Genomic DNA, 20,642 nt, shown 5'->3' with positions numbered 1-20,642 from the left:
TTTTCGTGCTTTTTTTTTTCTTTTTTGCTACTTAAACATTAAGCCACATCCCCACCTCTTTTTATTTCTTTTATTGTGAGACAGGGTCTAAGTTGATCAGTGTCTCACTAAGTTGCTGAGGTTGGCTCTGAACTTTCAATCCTCCTGCCTCAGCCTCTTGTCCCACTGGGATTATAGGCATGTGCCACCACACCAGGTTTCCTTCATTCTTAAATCATTTTCTGCCTCATCCCCTCCAGAACCATACCCACTGAAATAAATTCAAAGCAAACCTCCTGAAACCTGATTTTTGTCTATATGTGACCCCTACCATATATTTGGTCTGTTATGAAAAAAGTTTATCAAGCCCTGCTAAGCCTTAATAAAACTTTATCTTGAAAAGGAAAAAAAAAAAAAAAAAAAAACATTATTCACAGGGCCAAGAGATGGAAAGAGCCCAAGTGTCCATCAGTGTATGAATAAATAAAAATGTGGGCCATGTATGTGTAAACCCACACATGTGAGTATGTGCACATACACACAATGGAATATTATTCAGTCTTAGGACAAATATTGTATGATTTTACTTTTGTGGTACATAGAATAGTCACATTTAGAGACAGCAGTAGAATAGTGATTGTCAGAGATAGGTGGAAGGAGTAAATGAAAGTTAGATTAAATGAATACCAAGTTTCAGTTTAGAAAAATGGAGAAGTTCTGCAAATGGGTAGTGATGATAGTTGGAAAACAGTATGAAGGTGCTTATCAACACCAATCTATACACTTAAAAATGCTTTAAATGTGAAATTTTGTTATATATATTTTACCATAATTTTTTAAAACATTTTTTGAGATGCTTGGGATCAAATCCAAGGCCTTGCACATGTAAGAAGCTACCACTGAGCCACATCCAAAGCCTTACCATAATTTTAAAGAATTTAATGGTTGTCCATTTAATTTCAATATCCCAGTGCATGCAGGCTCCTTGCCTTGTAAGTAACCTCAAAGTTTTGAAAGGTAACAAGTAACTATCACTCACATGGGAGTAATGTTGGTACAACTAGTGCCAAGCAGTTTATAGCTGACAAAAGTTATGTGTGACAAAATGAATCCAATCCATCTTTCTGTCCACGAATAACTCTTACACAGGTTAATAGCTGGTATCATTTGTAGTTGATTCCAGCTTTACATTTGTCAGGTAAGATTTGGTATTCATGGTTCCATATTTGCAAAACATCTTTTGACAAAGAGTTAAAGAGCAGTTCTTTAAATAACTCCTTATAACATTCCATTAGCCTCAGGCATATATTTTACAGTCAATTAAACACAGGCTTTTAAATGGGACATTGATTCTCTTTCCTGTTGCACAGTTGCCTTGCAAGAGCCTGTGTAATGCCATCTCTGGCACACATCCAACCATCCCCATCTTCTAAGGCAGTGGTACTGGTCAGGGATTTATTCTAGACTTTGTTCCTGAGCAAAGGTAGTCAGTGGTATCAGGGATTGGCTTTGTCTGCTAGGAGGAAAACAAAACTTAAAAAAAAAAAAACAAAAAAAAAAACCTCCCGATTCCATTATTTTAATAATGAGGAGGAGCCTGATGAGGCTCCATATTTCTCGTGTCATGAAGAGTCAGGAGGTAGGCAAGGCAGTTGTTGATGCTGGTTTAGTTGTTTATCTCCTGTTTTTGTTTTGTTTTCATTGGGGTCCTTTCTTTTAGAGGTGGCTACAGCACAGGCTGCCAGCAGCAAGGCAACAGGCAGAAGGAAAGTCAGCACAGCAGGGCTTTCTCAGAAACTCCACCCACCCCTTTCCTACATCTCATTGGTCACTTCTATTTGCAAGGAAAGCTGGGAAATGTAGTTTGTTAGCTGGATACCCTGCCAGATGTTCCTTCGCTAAAGGGAGGAGAATGAAATGAGACTAGGCAGTCTTTACTCCAGAGAAGCTCTTTTGGGCAGTGATGAGAAGTGAGGGACAAAGCCTCAAGAGAGCATGATTACCATGTGGGTGTCTCCTCTTCCTTAGATCACATCCTCTGTCTTTTAGAGCATGCGATACATTCTTACTTTTCTTCCCTTCTTTAAAATTGCCAATGTGTTTTCTTACTCCCATATATTCTATAAATATGATGTGATTTAGGTAAAATAAAGTAGATGGGCTGCTGTAATCCAGCCAATTTTAGCCAGCTCAGTTTCATGAGACAGGAAACTGTGCTGGAAAGAATATTGGCTTGAGTTCAGGCATAACCTGGACACTAATTATGGAAGAGACAGTGAGCTTTATTGTTATTTGTCAGATTTCTATTAGATAAAATATGCAAAATGTCTATGGATATAGGTAAGAATATTTATGAAAAAATATTGGAAAAAAATATAAAAACTATGTATTACTTTGATGATTTAAAATTACATTTGTTTTAATTGTGAGATGCAAAGGTACACATGACAAGTCTTTTGTCTCCTACATCAAGAGGAAAGAAATAGAGACTAAGATTATTCTGTAATTGAATCTCTTCCTATTTCACTTATCCAGTTAATGCATCTTCTTCATTTAGTGTGGCAAGTAAAACCATTTTACTTTCCATAAAATAGAAAGAATTTAGATAATTTAGGAAGAAAATTTATAGGTCTCAGAGAAACTTCATTATTTGAAAATATTTCTTTAGTCATTCTGAGATAATTTCCCATTCTAAAATAACGCCATGAATCATTTTTCCCTTGTTCTGTACTTTCCTTTGTGTCTCAGATAAGGAACTCAGGATAAAATCCTAAGCAATAGTAAGGAACTTGTCTGAACTGGCATACATTACAGAGATACTAGAGCACCCCTTTATAATAGGTCCTGGTCCTAGGATTTTTTAGTAACAGAGAAGACTGTCATATCTGAGAGGATATGCCTTTCCTCAGTTAGGTATTGAGAAGTGACTAACCCGAAGGTTGTGTCTGTCATAAAAGCAAAAAGAAATAAGATTGTGGATAAGAAGCTAACTTCTGTCTGGACCTTGCCTTTACCTCTCTAATTTGCTTTGTGAATCTTCTACATTGTGGAGGATGGTGAAACAGCTCACCCCTCCTATTTCTCATTGTGTTGTTGGCTTCACTCCAGATCTCTGCATTGGACTCTGCAGGCACTGGTCTCTGAAGGGTGTGTCTGAGCAGAGGGCCAAATGCTTCCCAGGGCAGCTGGGGTTTACAGATGGCACGAGGTCAGACTAAAAATAGGGATATAAAGTGTTCTTCTACACTGGCTTATCCAGTTTGGCAGAGACTGGTTTCAGAAGAGTCTAGCAGTAACATTTCCACTTTCCATTTCCATTTTATATGGTCAGATTCAAGTTCATATCGAAATGTAATCTTGCATTTCCCTTAAATGACTGTGAACTAGGGCAGAGAACCCAGAGCTTTCTCGGGTCAGGAGCCTTTAGAGTTTCCTGAGGTGTGGCTAATTAACAATTTATCAAAAGAATTGTGGTTGACTGTAGCTGAGTATCAGGGCTCAGCCAAGAGAAGGAAGCCACAATGTTAGGAAAGCTATTATACACTTGATTCAAATTCTGAAGATTACTTTCTTCATTTAATCAATATGTACCAGTTATTGTGGGCTGCTGGAGGTACAGTCAGGTCCAAAACAATATGTGCCCATCACAGATTTATATTTTAGGAAATATAGGCTCATACATAAACAAAAGAATGTCATTGAATGTCCCCAAGACTAATTATAGTCAGATTGAGGGCCTGATTATTGGGGTTTGGACAGTGGAAAAATATAGAAGACTTCATTGAGGGCATGGCCTTTGTGCTTCACTTTCAACCGTTAGATACTGGCCTCATGAGCATGTTGGGGAAAAGTATTCTTGATACAGTAAGTTAAGGCAGAAAACATGAGACTGTATTTGGTTAAAGACCTGCAGGATGACCAGTCTGACTAAAACAGAGCATAGAGTCTGGAGTTTTGTGAAAGAGGAAATCAGATAGGGAAACAAGTAGATTGTAGCATCTTGACTACCTTGAAAATGTCAAATTGCCACTTATAACCAATACATGGTGTCTTAGTCCTTTTGGTGCTACTATAACAGGATACCTGAGACTGGGAATTTTATAAAGAAAAGATTTATGTTTTACAGTTCTAGAGGCTGGAAAGGCCAAAGTAGAGGGATCCATGCCTGTTGAGGAGCCTTCTTGCTGTTTCATCTTGTGGCAGAAAGCAAACAGCAAACGCGCAAGACAGAAACAAACTGATCTCGTTCTATTATCAAACACCCACTTCTGGAGAAAACAGTATTAAGCCATTCATGGGAGCAGAGCCCTTGTGACCTAATCACTACTTAATGGTCCCACTTCTCAACATTGTTGCATTGAGAATTTAATTTCTAATACATGAATTTTGGAGGATGTATTCAAATTATACTAGGTGGCCATTTAAGGAAAGGATTTGGAGAATGAAATTTTGAATGGCTCTCGGCATGCCTCAATGATATCATATTGCTTGTTGTTTCCCAGTAGGGATGCATCCTATTCCTAATTTAAATAAAGTAAGCAAGCTGGAAACAGTGGCACACACCAGTAATCCCAGCAACTTGTGAGGCTGAAGCAGGAGGATCACAAGTTTGGGGCCAGCCTCAGACACAGTCAAATAAAAAATAAAAATTGCTGGTGATGTGGCTCAGTGATAGAGTACCCCGGGTTCAATCCCTAGTGCCAAATAAATAAAGTAAGTAAGTATTGAGCACCTTCTAACCTAACTACCTATAAGAGGGAAATCTGTATTCCTTTTGAAAACCCACAGTACCCTCTTTTGATAAACTGTCTATATAATGTTATCCCTTCTTAGGAACAGAGGAGACAGGAGAGTGCTACATTACTGACACCACTTGATTTAATAGTATTTGCTTACTTAATTATAAATTTTAAAGCAGTCAAAAACCACTAGAAAGGGAAGTATGCTATTTGAAAATGCATTTTTATCTTGTTACTGGGAACGTAACCAAGTGATTCTTGTTGACAGAATGGTTATACGCCGCTGCACATTGCTGCCAAAAAGAACCAGATGGACATAGCGACAACTCTGCTGGAATATGGTGCTGATGCCAACGCAGTTACCCGGCAAGGAATTGCTTCTGTCCATCTCGCAGCTCAGGAAGGGCACGTGGACATGGTATCGCTGCTCCTCAGTAGAAATGCAAATGTGAACCTGAGCAATAAGGTAACTTTTCTCTTGCCCTACAAATCATACAATACAGAATTTCACTCCTCAGAAAAAATCTTAAATGTTTATGAAAAATCTGGGTCAAACAGAATGTGTGAGGTGTGATATTGCACAGAGATGTTTACTAAAGTGTTATTTACCATAGCAAAAACTTGAAAACAGTCTATTTAAATAATAGAATGGCAAATAAACAATCATTTAATTATAGTATGTATGTACGTGGCTCTACAATAGGAAGAACCATAAAAATAAGGTCCACAAAGTTTTTGTAATAATATGAGAAGTTTTTGATTCTGTTAATTCAAAGTGGAACGTTGTTACTTCATTGGAACATTGCAAATAAGAAATTGGAAATTGTAGCTTGTTGCTTTATTTCGCAAACATTTGAGGGGCTTTTTTTCCTTGACTGTCTGTTTTAAGTCTTAAGTTAGAGAAATTGGAAACATTGCTGTCTTTAGTAAGTTCATTTTAATAAAAGAAATTCAAAGTAGCTATTTTAGTGAATACATAGGAAGTCCTTAGCTTACAAGTCTAGTGTTTGTTTAAAAATTGGCTGGTTCCATAGTTTGGCTGTTGTGTTCAGCACCTTTTAAGAAGAAAATGGATTATCTCCAGTTGGGAAAAAGGTCACTCTGTGCTAACCTGAATTTATCCAACACTATAATTTAACAAATTCTAGGGGCTGGGGTTGTGGCTCAGGGGTAGAGTGCTTGCCTAGCATGCACGAGATTCTGGGTTCGATCCTTGGAACAACGTAAATATGTAAAAATAAAGATATTGTGTCCACCTAAAACTTAAGAATAAATATTTGAAAAAAAAATTAACAAATTCTGTAAGCCAAAATTCATACATAGGTGACCAGAGAAAACCTTTTTTAGTTTTAGCAACTTGAAAAATCCTTTTTGATTTTCTGATTATTGAACAATCACATTCTTTAATTTTGTTCTAGTGTAGGGATTCGATTTTCTAACATTTTCCTTTTGGAAATGTTCCTTTTAGGAATGTATGTCTCAATATAATGGGAATCACAAACCAATTTCAAAGTCATGATCATTAGGATTAGTTTGTGTTTTTTAATTTTGTAAGTTTTATATACCAATTTATAGATCAGCCTTATAATATTTTGCTGCACAATTCAACTTGTCTTGATGACAAGGCATTGCCTTTCTCAAATTGAAGTACATTCTGTCATCTACCAGATTTTATTTTTTTTCCTGTGAGCCCAGAATATTGCATTTTATTCATTCTAGCAGAGACAATCATCTAGCATCTTATCACGTTAAAAGTGGCTATTTTTAGTAGATTTCATATCAAACTAGTATAACTGGCTTTTTGCTTTAAAATCCTTCATTCAACTGGCCTTATATTCACCCTAAAGTCATATGTTGTTTTTAGGCTGAAAAGATTTTAGGGGGGAAATTATTCATGTTTCATTTAGTAGACTAGAAAGTGGCAACAGAATTCTGACGATCAAAAGACATGGATAGTAAATCATGAGAAATGAGCAAATCTGGAGAATTCTGTCTGCTTTCTTGAATAAAAGATGCCTAGGCAGAGGTGTTGCTAAGGAGAGTTTAGAATATCAGTGGGCTTCTCACTAGCTTGTTGGACAAACTTCATGATTCCTAGACTGTACATACCAAAAGACGACATTTGAAAATCTGCATCCTTTGTCGGTTGTAATTTTCTATATAAAGTACAGGTTGGCTATTCCTATCCAAAATGCTTGGGACCAAAGGTGATTTAAATTTCAAATTTTTTCAGAGTTGGAATATTTTCTCATATATAATTATAATGAGGTATCTTGAGGATAGGACCAAAGTCTAAACACAAAATTCAGTTGTGTTTCATGTGTACTTTATACACAGTCAATCTTATAGAATGCTTTTAATAATTGTGTAAATGGAACAAAGTTGGTGTATGAAAGTTGCAGGGCCTATTCCCTTGGGAATACCAAATCAACTGTGTTGCACATCTACATTTTTATTGACCAGTCACGTGAAGTCTGAGTAGAATTTTCCACGTGTCATGTTGTGTCATGTCAGTACTCTTAGTATAAGAGTTTTGGATTCGGGAGCATGTAGGATTTTTGGATTAGGGATGTTCAGCCTGTATTCAGTCTTCCCAGATGTGAAAACAGAAAAGCAGCATGAGTTTATCATTGGATAAGGAGCCCTCTGACAGTTTTTCTGTTAGTTTTCCGGGAGCTGTCAGTTTTTTAAGCATCAATTCATCACTGTACCATCCATTCCCCTCACCCCTACTCTTCCCACCTAACACTAGACTTTACTTCATTGCTAAAATATAACCATTAAAAGAAAGATTTAGATTTTATGAAAATTTATTGTCAAGACCATTTATTAATTTTACTTATTTCCTTCCTTACTCATAATAAGCAGTCTCCCAGTGGTTTTAAGGAAAAGAGATCTTGAATGCCAAGTTATCACTGAAGTGCTAATGTTTAATTTGACTCAGTTTTGCTGTTTCCTATTTTCCCATTCAGATTTTACTAACCACAAATACCTGTATTTTTATATAACCAAAAGAATATTAAAGTTGTTGCTATTCTAAGTTGTCATTTTCTCTCTTTTAAATAAATGCCATTTTTAAAATGAGCAGTGATAGAAACTCCATAAAAGATTAACAGGTGACTTCAGAATGGGAACAGACTATTATAACCTTCATGCTATTTTTATTAATCTTTTTAACCAAAACCATTAAGATAAAAATGTCTAGTTTTTTGCCAAAAGAGGCTTGTTTGCTCCTGCAATTTAATAAATTAATGCTAGATTGGATGCCAGATCCCAAACACTGGTTCCATAAAGATGGAAAGTACATTCTTGACTCAACAAGCTAACAGTGGCTTGAGGAAGACAGACCAAAAAAACCTAAAACAAATAATGGAGAAATATAATGTCCTTAATAGGAGTGAGCATATAGGAGTTGTTCATACAAATATTAGAATTTGGCCATTTAGTGATATGGGAGAAGGAAAAAGTTGGGCTTGTCTCTGTGGCCAAAGCAGAGAGTGGGCACCCCTTGTGAGCAGCATGAATATAGGCAGGAGAATGTAGGGCATGTGGCCAGAACACATTGCCCCGTCTTGGCTGAGAAGCACTCAGGAAGGTATATTCAAAGTTTTGAAGGGTCTAAAACTTAGAATAGATGACCATGCCGCTTTTACAAAATGTTATGGCTGAAAATAATATTACCACTAAAGTAGAACATGGAACATTGTTCTATGATGATGTCAGTGTTTGGGTGGTGCCCATTTTGGCCTCAGTGTATTTTTCTTGGATTTCAAGTGAATACATGGGTCCTCCTTTCATATTTCCCCCCTATTCAGTTGTGTGAGCATCCTCCAAAGTTCCATAAACATCATTAAAAAATCACAAGCAAATGATTGAGTCTGATAATTTTTCTAATGGAATAGTGACTCCTGAATAAATAATGTTGTGCATCTAGAGGGCTCTGTATTACTTCCAGAAGCTGCTTTTGATTCACTTCTTTCCCCTGACAGGTAGGACAGGCTGAAGTTTTCATTGCATAGATATGAAAGGGGGAAAAGAAGGTTTCAGACTCGAGATGTTAACATCGGTGCCTATAATATATGAAAGAAAGCAATCTGAAAGCACTTATATCAACTTAATTTCTCTCAAATATTGTTCATGAAAAAAAGCCTTTATAATTACAGATATTTAAAAAAATAAAAACAGAATACATACAGTCTTAGCAATTTTTTTCCTTGGTCATCGGAACAACCATGTAATCTGCAGATTCCCTGGTAGGGTCAGTTTCAAATTAAATCCATATGCCATCTAAATTACCTGGGAATCCTTATTATCCACCATTTACGTTACATTTCCCAGATGATCTTTCCTACCCAGAAGCAGCATACCGAAAATATTCATCAGGTTTTGGCTAATAATAGAGAAGAAATATTATCGTCACGTCAACATTTATTATTTTAATAATTTTTGCCAAGCTAGTACTATTGGTAATGAATTAAAACTCCTGCAGAATTTTGTTTTTGAAAAGTTTCTAATATTTGGAGGTGAACACAATGTGTGTGGGGGGGAAATGGCACAATGTCTGGGATTTGCTTTTAAATACTGCTACAGAGAAATGAGAAGAAAAGGGGAATGAATGAAGAAAATGTAGGAAAATATTGATACATGCTGAGTCTAGGATGAGTATGCAAACCTGACTCCATCACTTGGCTTGTGGGAGTGCTTGGACTCTTTCATGAAGCCTACAGACAACAGCGCTGCCCCGGGGCTCATGCGGCATGGTGTATGAGTTTACTGTATACATGTTTTTGAATACAGGAATTATAGGCTTCCTATTCTAGAATTTACAAGCTGATTCTCAAACATGGCCGTGTGTACTGCCTTCCTTCCTATGAGATGACTGTGCACTTGGATTCTTTTGCAGAGCGGTCTCACCCCACTCCATTTGGCTGCTCAAGAAGACAGAGTGAATGTGGCCGAGGTCCTTGTAAACCAAGGAGCACATGTGGATGCCCAGACAAAGGTACAGCCTCTCTCCTTTTCCTAGGCCAAGAGAATATATCCATTCAACATGACAGTGACTCCAGTATGGAAGCCACCACAGTTGAATAGGAGGAAAAGCACTTTCAATCTTTTTATTTATTTATTTATTTATTTATTTATTTATTTATTTATTTATTTATTTTTTGGTATCAGAAATTGAACTCAGGGCACTAAACCACTGAGCCACATCCCCTGCCCCTTTTAACTTTTTATTTTGAGACAGCATCTCACTCAGTTGCTTAGGACTTTGCTAAATTGCTGAGACTGGCTTTGAACTTGTGATCCTCCTGCCTCAGCCTCCTGAGCTGTTGGGATTATAGGCATGTGCCACCCCACCCAGCTCAATCAGATCTTTTATACATTAGTATTTCAAATGTACATTTATGCAAGGATACCAAAGTCTCTGGTTATAGTATCTCGGACCCTTTTGTCTTTAATGGCCTGAGTATTCTATGTTAGCTGCATGTTGGTGTCCCTGTGTTAATACTAGTGAGCTTGTTACTTCACAGCTGTCCTTCCAAGGCAGCTGAATGTAAACAAAGTTTGTATCTTTCTTAGGTTTTGTGACACACAAATAGAAAATCTTGTCATTTAATTTGTTTATCATGATTTATGAAAAATAGTAAATTAAGGCTCATTGTATTACTCACTTGCCAAATTCCTTATGTCTGTGTAGTTATGTGTGTGCTCTCTTGCACGTTTGCATGTTTTCTCTCTGACAAAATAACTCTTTAAAAAAAAAATCCTGAGTAATCTCATATAATGTCACAGTTCAAACACAGATAAGAAAATGGATGTTTTGTGTTACCATTAAAGACATGACTTTAAATTAATCTCGTTTCTCTGAACATTTTCTTAAGATGCTTAGTTTTGTTACCTCTTCATATCAGATTTGTTTTATCTACTTCAAAATGTAATTCTTTCTTTCTTTTTGGGTATGGTGGCATGTTCCTGTAATCCCAGCAATTTGGGAGGCTGAGGGAGGAGGATCACAGGTTTGAGCTACCCCACCCCTTAGCAACTTAGACATTGTCTCAAAATAAAAATAAAGAATACAAAAACGGCTAAGGATGTAGCTCAGTGGTAAAGTGCCCCTAAGTTCAATCCCCAGTACCAAAATTTTATATATATATATGTGTGTGTGTGTGTGTGTGTGTGTGTGTGTGTGTGTGTGTATACACACACACACACACATTTCTTAATATGTTGCATGTTTGACACAAATAGAATGCTTATTAAATATTGTAAATAAGATCATTTTTCTGTATAGAGAGGTTCTGAGTTGTGTGGGCATTTTGAAGATGTCAATAATACAAAAGTACCACAAAGAATGAACCAAGTAAAAAGGTATTGCAGACTTCAAAATTGGGCTAATTTAGCTTGTTTTCTTTATTTTCTTGAATACTTTCATCAAGAAAGAATTCTCTACATTAGAAATTTGCAGCTTTATGGTAAATGTATTCATGTATTAATTCTGTATTGTTTTATTCACACACAGAACACACACACAACACACACACACACACAGACTTAAATATTTTATTGTTACCTCTCCCTTTACAGATGTGAAATTATCAGAGTCAAGGTCAAGTTTTTCAATGTTTTTGTGCCCCGGCCTATCCAAGGGATGTAGCCAAAGTCAGTCAGAAAGCCTGTGAGGTGGGGTGGAGACAGCCCTGCACCCCTTCTGTTCTGAGTTGGTAGACATCAGGTGGCTGCCAGAGTTTCCTTCTAAGCCACCCAACCTGGGTCACCGTTGGTAATCATTTTTGTTCTTGGGATGATATTTTGAAGCATGTATCTTTCACTGCCCTTTACAAACTGCCTCACTTGAGAAAGCATCTGTCTTTTACGAAAACCTTTTCCTTTCCTTTTTTCCCTTTTTTCTCTCAGGAAAGATCACAGACATGAAAAGGAAGGGAGTCCCATACTTAAGAGTAGAGCAGAAGGGCATAGAGTTGGGGTTCTTGCACTTGCTGTTTGACTTTGTGGATAGAATTGATTATATCTTATAAGCTTTCAAATTTCACTGGTAAAGAAGACATCTCCCACCAGCCTGCAGGCAGAATAGAGAGCATTCAATTCATGAAATAATAATAATAACAGTGAAGATATCAGGGTTTTCTCTTGTGAGAAAAAGATGAGAAAGTCCTGGTCACAGCTCTTGCAGCACTCCCACTGGTTTGCTGACCTTTTATACTCATCCCCCTTTGCTTTTAAAGTTCAGCAAGTCAGTTCAGACTGAATTGTGCTGCCACCCACAGAGTGTCATAGTCAGTGTTGTTTGGCTGAGATAAGGCCCATTGCTTTTCTTTTCTTTTTGTGCTGGCAATTGAATCCAGGGGCACTTTGTCACTATGTTGCTTAGGGCCTCACTAAGTTGCTGAAGCTGACCTCAAACTTGGGATCCTCCTGCCTCAGCCTCCTGAGTTGCTGGAACTACAGGCCTGTGCCTCTGTGCCCAGCTTTATTTCTCTTGCCTTTTGAAGCTATAGTATCCTGAAATTTTTTATTTACACCACCCCTGAAAGATGTTGATTTCACTGTTTAAAAACATGAAAAGTTTTGAGAGCTTATTTGAGTACATTTTGCATTCATTTTTAGAGCTCCTGTGAATTGCCAAATTCTTACCTCAGTGTTTGTAAACCCCCAGCCCTTACAGAATTCACAGTCTAGAAAGGGAGACGCATAGTAATAATAAAAACAATATAATAATGATGAAAATTACTACCTATTTTCTCTGTGCCAGCTACTAGTCCAAGTGCTTTATATGTATCACTTTTTTTAATCCTTATAATTACACTATGGGATTGCTAAAGTTTGAGTCCCTGTCTTATAGATAAGGAAACAGAGGCACAAAATCATGAATTACTTATATAAGCTAATTGGTACAAAGCCTGATTTCAGGGAGATATGTAAAATTTTAGAAAATAGATAGCAAACTGAGTTTTTGAAATCAGGTAGATTGGCAAACACAGGATAACTACATAGCTGGTTCAGTATCACAGGAACATGAGAAAAAAATTGGGGGTTAAGTCCTAGGCAAGGGATGGAGGCAGTTAATGCACCAGGATAAGCAGTTTAACTTTTATTCTGTTGTGCTAGGAAGCCGCTAAAGGTTTCAAACAGAATGGTGATGAGATCAGCAGTCTGGTTTACAAAGATCCTGGGCAACAATGCTAGGAATAAGCTGATGAAAGAGCTGAGAACAGGGCTAGTCCTGCTAGAGCTGAGGTCAAGTGAAAAAAGCCTCAGTTAAGAGGCAAATGGAAAGTTGACCAACACGAACAGTATTTTGGAAACCCTAAGACAGACAAATAGTAAAACTTGGGGACTGAGCAAAAGTGAGACACTCAGGGCGAATCTCATGATCTGACTAGTGATACTGGGTGATCCCTAGTACTACTTCACCAGGCAGGGAATACAGCAGGAGAAGTCAGCAGGGGAAAGAGGAATTTGAGCTCAGAATTGGATTAGGTTGAACTGTAGACTATGTAGGGCCATCTAGATAGAAAAACCCAACAAGTGACTAAAATATCAATCACAGGAATGATGGCCAGACTGAAGACCCAGACTCAGGGACCATCAGCTAAAATGAGTCAGCTGAAGTTGTAGGTAGAGATGTGATCATTGAGCAGACCAAAGACAAAGCCCTGGGTCAGCGGCATTGGGTAGAAGAGGTGGAAGAGAGGCTGTCATGGGGTAACCCAGGAAAGACAGGATATCAATGCCCAGTTATATAAGACATCAAGGTGAGTGTTTTGGGTAGGAGAAGGATGAATCCTGTGCATGGTATTGGCATCAAGAGCATCAAGAATGAAAAGTTTTTGGTTGGTTGGTTAATTGGTTAGTTGATTTTGTACCTGGGATTGAATCCAGGGGTGTTCAACCACTGAACTACATCCCCAGCCCCCCCCCCTTTTTTTTTGTTTTGAGATTAGGTCTCTCTAAGTTGCTGAGGCTAGCTATGAACTTGTGATTCTCCTGCCTCAGCCTCCTGAGTCGCAGGGATTATAGACATGCGCCACTGCACCCAGCTAGGAAGCAGTTTTGACTGCAGTGGTTGAGTTGGTGAGATGGGGAAGGATGAGAGGGAATGGTGAATGAAGAAGGGCCCCCTCACGTACCAAGAAGCTTAATTATAGGAGGATAGAGATGTAGAAAAGAGAAGCATTTGAAAGGAGTGCTTTTTGTTCCAAATACTGGGAATGTGTATATAGGTCCGTAAGCTAAGAGGAAAGCACCAAGAGGGAAAAAAAAAAAAAAAAGTTAACAGAATTATATGGGGTATCAGAAATGGGATGGGCAGGTTAGACATGACAGTTTGCTTATTTTTTTCTTATCATTATGAAAATATTATTTCACAGTATTTAATAATTCTAAGATCTCATAGTTCCCCCATCCCAGTTTATTTCACACTCAGTTTTGAGATGAATAATAAAGGAAAAAATCATAGGAGAAAACTTATTAGGCTGTTTGAGAATTTCAGCTATACTTCCCTTAGGAAATGAAGTATTGAGAGTTTATTTAGAGAGGGTTTGTTTCTAAAGAAAAAAACTCTCCTTCATTACTAAATGCACTTATCTAATTTCAGTTACACTGAACTAAAATTATGAACTTTATAAAAAATTTTAGTCTTCATGTGTATAAGCATGTGTATGTGCAAATATTTTTCCATACTGTAAATCACATTTAAGGCTCTGTGCATACTAGGCAAGTGCCCTGCCATTGAGTCACACCCCAGTGCCCTCAAGTAATATTTAATGTAAAGTGATAATAGAAAAATATCCCTTTAAACAGCATCAGTACTTTAAATTATATTAAAATACCACATTTTTAAAAACTGGGTAGTATTTGTAATTGTGGGGTGCGTGGTTACCCAGGAAGATGACGCTAAGTGCAAGGAAGACAGGCAAAGCACCGACTCCTAGAGACTGACCCACAGGTTTTAGGAGAGGAAGGAGAAAGAGGTTGCCCACTCCCTCTCTCAAGTCTCAAGATGGGGCAGAGAGAGTTCCTAATTATTACTAAATAAGATATTGTAACAAGATAATATAGGTTGGAAATATCAGCCAGAATGTTCCATCTGAGCCTGTTTTCTGTTGCTACACAATACAACCATCCCATTCAACAAGAAGACACAGTCTTTCCTCTTGATCTTTTCCTGTTTCCTTTCTTTTGATCATTTATTTACCAAGGTTTAAAATATTTATTGGGTACTATTATATGCCACCCACTAGTTGAGGCAGGAGATGATCATAGCTAATGCCATGTGCCAAATACTGTGTCTGTCAGCATATTAAGACAATACTATAAGATTGCTGATGTTATCAGATTCCATTTGACAGTGCATGAGCCAGCACAGAGAGGTGCAATGACTCGCCCAAAGTCACACAGTGAGTAAGTGGCAAAGCTGGATTCCAAGTACGTGCTCTGCCTCCAGAGTCCACACACTCAGCCGTAGCGCTGCTCCACTCCTTCATTTCACTGGTTGAAGCTGCAGCCTGATCAGTAATAGATGTCAACATCCACCACTTGGTAATCAATAGAGGGGAAAGTGAAAGAAAATTATTAAAGACTGTGAGGTGCATTTTGCAGGGTTTTATATATCCCTACTCAGGTTTGCCCAAAAAAGAAAAGGTTTTATTTCAGAGTATAATGATAATCATAAGTGAGGTAGCACTGGACAAAGAGGCAAAATTGCTCAAGAAAGGCTGGGCACAGTGGCCCATGCCTGTAATCCTAGCGACTTGGGAGGCTGAGGCAGGAGGATCGCAAGTTCAAAGCCAGCCTCAGCAATGGCAAGGCTCTAAGTAATTCAAGGAGACCCTGTCTCTAAATAAAATACAACAATAGGGCTGGGGATGTGGCTCAGTGGTCAAGTGCCCCTGAGTTCAATCCGTGGTATTAAAAAAAAAAAAAAAATTCTCAAGAAAGAACAGTTGGTCTTTTCCAACATTTATTACTGCTAGGTGGAAAGGATTTCTCAAATCACATCTCTCCCGGTGTATCCATACAAGGTACCATCTTATATGGGAATGGCAACCCCTACCCACAGTGAATCCAAGTGTAAGTTGAATCTTGACCAGGCACACACATCTTTAATAAAATGCTCCTTTAGTTTTTATGGAATAGTAAAAATACTAGTCTACCAGAGCACAGTGAACAGGGAAAGAATAGAAAATGAGATCAAAGATTAATAGAAGGAGGCAGGGGAGACCTAAATCAGGTAAGTCCTAATAGTCAGTATAATGGCAAGGTTTTACCAAGAGTGAGATAGGAAGCTTTAAGAATAAATACAAGCTGTTTGTTGAAATATTTAAAGCGATTCAATTCTCAACAAATCTAATGCATTTAACACACCAGCCTTTGGAAATTGTAACATGTTACTTAAGCAAGTAGTCTAAAAACTTGAAGAGCTCTTGAATATTTAGATTTTTCAAATATTATCAATATTGTTTTGACCTCTTAACACTGAGCTTGAGAATAAAGTTACTTCAGTTAAACTAATTGTACTTAGAAATGATTGCACAAACTACATTCAAATCTCCCTTACCAAGCAGCATTCTGATCATAGGTGCACCATCTGATTCCTCAGTTCCAAGAAAGAAGAACCCTGCAAAGTAGGCAAGCAATTCTGATCACCAAAAAAGGGATATCCTCAGTCATGCATGAAGTGGCTTTGGGGTGATAAGCCCATCTCATACTATGTGGTTATGGTGCACTTGCTGGGGAGAGTCTGGGCAGCATGAGGGCACTCACAGGTTGGTTTGGGGAGGGAGTTTGATCAGAGGCAGGTCTACAGGGCAGCACATCCCTGGTGGGTTATCCTCACCTTTGGCTATGGCTGTGGTCTGGGCATCCTCTTTTAAAATTTAAAGTAATGCATTTGTGGGGCCACCATAAAGGCACATGCCATCATATGTGAGATTCAGACCCTTGAAAATATGAACCTTTCTCCTTCAATTACTGCTTAGAAATGTTGCAATAAAAGGTTCATGTTCTGTCTTTCCGTGAGCTGGTTCTTCCTGTGTCGTGAACAGAGATTGAACAGGGTCCCTGAAATTGTGTAGTGGTCTCTCTTACAATGATTGTCACCATCTAGAAAAGGATCCAGAATATCCTTATTTTTTTTCAAATAATTATATAGATTTTCTTTGCACACACACACAAGGAGGGAGAGAATGAAAGAATGAACTTATAACCCTCCCCTCCCACACCCCATCCTGGGTTACTCATCTGAGAAAAGATGGTTGCTTTGTCTAAATCAGTGATTTTCACACTGTGAAACTCAAGTGAAGACACTGGGAAACTTGAACTAGAGCAGATTCACCTAGATCAAGTTCAAACTTCTCCAGCTACCAGCACTCAGAGCAGTCTCTTCCTCATTAGTGTTTCTGTGACTCTATCTCCATCATGCCTTCTGAACATCCTCAACCTTGCCTTATCATTTAGACTTTTTTTTTCCTAGACTTTAAACATTTAGAGAGTAGTCTAGGGTGCCCATAAAACACTCTCTGACTCTTGCCAGGCAGTCAGTGGGTTAGCCTGTCTTGAACAGTTATTACAAGATGAAAATGAACTAATACAAGTGAGAACACTGGGGAAAACTAAGTAACTATTTTTATGTGAAGTGGTATTGTTATTTATAATTACAACTAGCTCTGAGAATGATCAAGTGTAAATTTTTTTATAGAGAGATGAGAAAAAAATTTTTTTTTCCGCTCAAGAAAAGGCTAAATAGTAATTTTGCTTCTATTTAGGATAGCTGTTACTAAAAGTGTACTTATGCTGTTTCTTTTTGGGAAAAAAAAAATATAATTACAGATGGGATACACACCACTACATGTGGGCTGCCACTACGGAAACATCAAGATTGTTAATTTCCTTCTCCAGCATTCTGCAAAAGTCAATGCCAAAACAAAGGTAAGCTCCCTTCTCCTTCCTTTCCACCAAATTGTGTATTTTGTATCTGAGAATGTAAGAGTCATTTATTCCATCTTTCTTCCACAGAATGGGTATACACCATTACATCAAGCAGCTCAACAGGGACATACACATATAATAAATGTCTTGCTTCAGAACAATGCCTCTCCCAATGAACTCACTGTGGTAAGCTTCACGCCAGTGTAAGGGAAGGAGGAGGAGATAGTGTGACCTGGACTCTTTCATATTTTTCATTGAATACACATGTTGCTTTTTCTATTGATAGGCATAAACAGCATTCAGAAGAATAATTGAAAAAGGGCAATACTCATATTGTTGTGAACTATTCAGAGAGAGATCTAGTTAGTGTTTCACACTTTAAAACTATTAATTGTGTTGCCATCTAATAGGAAGTACATATGCAAGAAAAAGAAATGGGTCTGTTTCATTGATTGCTTTCTGAGGACATTGCTCTTGGATTCCATGTGTAGCTGCCCAGACTTGGCCAATGAGTAGAAACAGGTTAGGTGGGTTTTGTGTAAGGTATGTCTCTAACAAAGCCAAACAATGGATAAGTGTGATACGACACTCACCTTCACATTTTGTGTAGGCAAAACGTGCGGAAGGAAGCTTGTTAATTCTTTGTCTGTGTTCTCCCATTGCCAGAATGGGAATACCGCCCTTGCCATTGCCCGGCGCCTTGGGTACATCTCAGTGGTTGACACCCTGAAGGTAGTGACAGAAGAGACCATGACCACGACTGTAAGTAGTGAAAACAGAACCTTGTTCCCCTGGAAGCCAGTTGTCAGGCTAGAGTTTTACTGGGCTTTTCTAAGATGAACTTTCATTGTGCCATTCAGACTAAGTGCCATGTTTCTAATTGTTATCTCATTGTTGGCAGTCAGGATACCGAAACTCTCATTCCTGATATGAACAAAACTCTGAAATGTTAAAAATACCTTTTTAAAAGTTGCACAACACCAGGCTTGATGGCACATGCCTGTAAGCCTGGCCACTTGGGAGGCTGAGGCAGGAGGATCAGAGGTTTGAAGCCGTCCTCAGCAACTTTGTGAGGCCAGAAGCAACATAGTAAGATCCTGTCTCAAAATAAAGAAGTCTGGGTATGTAGCTCAGTGGTAAAGCACTATTGGGTTCAGTCCCCAATACCAAAATAGAAGTTTCCTAAAGGGCTGAGATGTCGCTTAATATGCAAATAATATGTGATTACATATTGTTTTTAAAAATTGTATATTTTTTAAACAATTACAGTTAGGATCAAAATTGGTTTTGATTACCATTCTCTCTATTCTTTGTCCACTTCAGCTTTTATAGGAAACAATAATACAATGTTTTGTTAAATTTTAAAGTAACTCTTCAGCAGGAGATTCTATTGCATCAGATACACTTTAATAAGCTGCAGCCTCTAGGATAAATCTTTTCACTTTAACCCCATCTGGAACCTCTGAACTGCATTAGGATTTGATAACTTTGGAACCAAGGGCAGATACTACTCCATGTCCGAAGCTTATTTGAGTTATTCCTGACTCTATGACTTAACATGTAGCCTTGAGATGAAGGCTGTACAATGTAATTTGAGGATTCTGGAATATTTCTGGTTATCAGTTCAGTCTCCTTTTCCTTTCTATCACCTCACAACTTGAAGGGAAGTATAGTTGGTTCATCCAAATCATTTTGTGTACATGGTGCTTTATATTAAAAAGCCATAGCCTAGGAGTGTCTGTAGCTACTGTAGATTGAGTGATTTGGCAATGTACAGGCTTTAGAAATTAAAAAATAAGCCTGTTGCTCATAAGAGAGAAATTGTACAGTTTACAAGAAGGAAAACAGTTATTTTAAAGGACTTACAGCAGGGGTTATCAACCAGGATACATTTCCAACTTCAAGATGTAGTTTATCTAAGTAATAAATTCCCATATGTTGATTCATACACTTCTTGAGTATTTCATCTTCTTCTAACATGTTATTAAACTCTCAAGTAAAAGAGTTTAAACAAACAATGTTTATTAGCCTTAATTTTATAGATATTCCATGTAGCTCTCTGTAGGATGGGGAAGGAGGGAGGAGGAAGACAAGCTATTTAACAATGACCAAGTGTCACTATGCTATATAAGATTTAAAGTCATTGCAATAAATATGACTGCTAGTTCAGTATGAGGAATTGAAAGTAGTAAAAATTGTTCAAAATGCAAATCTTATTCTATTAAATTACTTACCCACTAACAAAATACAAAATGTTTCTTTAATAAAGAACAAAAGCTTTAAGAGAATGTAGAGTTATAGATGAAATAAAGCTATAGCTTTAGAAAATCTTCTAAAAGGTAGAGAAAGGTTCTAAGGGGAACGCAGGTTCCCCTTAGAAGCTGTAACATGCAGAGAGGAGTGCCATTCCACTTTGTGTCATCAGGAGACTTGATTGGTAAATTTCTGTGAGAGAAAGACACTATGCATGCTAACAGGAAAGGTCCAATTTGCCTAAGGAAGAAAACAAGGCTTCCACCAGAGGAACTGCTCACATTGATTAGAAAGGCCATCACAGTCTTTAAGGCTTAGTCCAGCACTGCGGTATTTGAGACTTTATCTTATAAACTAAGACACCACCGTATCAGACCAGCTTTAGCACTTACATGTCAACTAACTTACAGCTGATGCAGTCTAGGTTAGTGTCTTTAATCTTAAACTAGTAAACATAGACTGACCTCCACCACAGGCACCATCTTCCTGCAGCTACATACTGGCTCCTTGGGGTCATTGCCTCTTATAAGAATACTTTAGTCTTTCCAAGCCTTGAAAACAACAATGCCTCATCCAGGAGAATAACATATGATGTGGCAGTTCTGAGAAAGATGCTTCAGTAAATGAGGTCACAATCATGACAGCATAACAAACTGAATGGAGAGAAACTGAACTTTAGAAAATGTGATTCTTATCTTTTTTTTTTTTTTTTTTTGGGGGGGG

General features: G+C 37.8%; 1 protein-coding gene across 43 annotated transcripts in view; it reads left to right on the top strand.

Annotated features, from left to right (window-relative positions):
* The window catches only part of Ank3 (ankyrin 3), a 503,325-nt gene that overhangs the window by 355,751 nt on the left and 126,932 nt on the right, over nucleotides 1-20,642 (top strand). For all 43 annotated transcript variants that reach the window (XM_048814103.1, XM_048814271.1, XM_048814128.1 and 40 more), the window contains 5 exons: nucleotides 4,987-5,184; nucleotides 9,622-9,720; nucleotides 17,568-17,666; nucleotides 17,754-17,852; nucleotides 18,333-18,428. In XM_048814103.1, coding sequence (XP_048670060.1) covers nucleotides 4,987-5,184; nucleotides 9,622-9,720; nucleotides 17,568-17,666; nucleotides 17,754-17,852; nucleotides 18,333-18,428 — 591 coding nt within the window. The remainder of the gene's footprint in view (nucleotides 1-4,986; nucleotides 5,185-9,621; nucleotides 9,721-17,567; nucleotides 17,667-17,753; nucleotides 17,853-18,332; nucleotides 18,429-20,642) is intronic.

The sequence above is a fragment of the Marmota marmota genome, unplaced genomic scaffold (genome assembly GCF_001458135.2).
Source record: "Marmota marmota marmota unplaced genomic scaffold, marMar, whole genome shotgun sequence".
In the NCBI taxonomy this organism is placed as follows: Eukaryota; Metazoa; Chordata; class Mammalia; order Rodentia; family Sciuridae; genus Marmota; species Marmota marmota.
The sequence above is the reverse complement of the archived record's forward strand: the minus strand, read 5'-3'. Positions and strand labels throughout refer to the sequence as shown.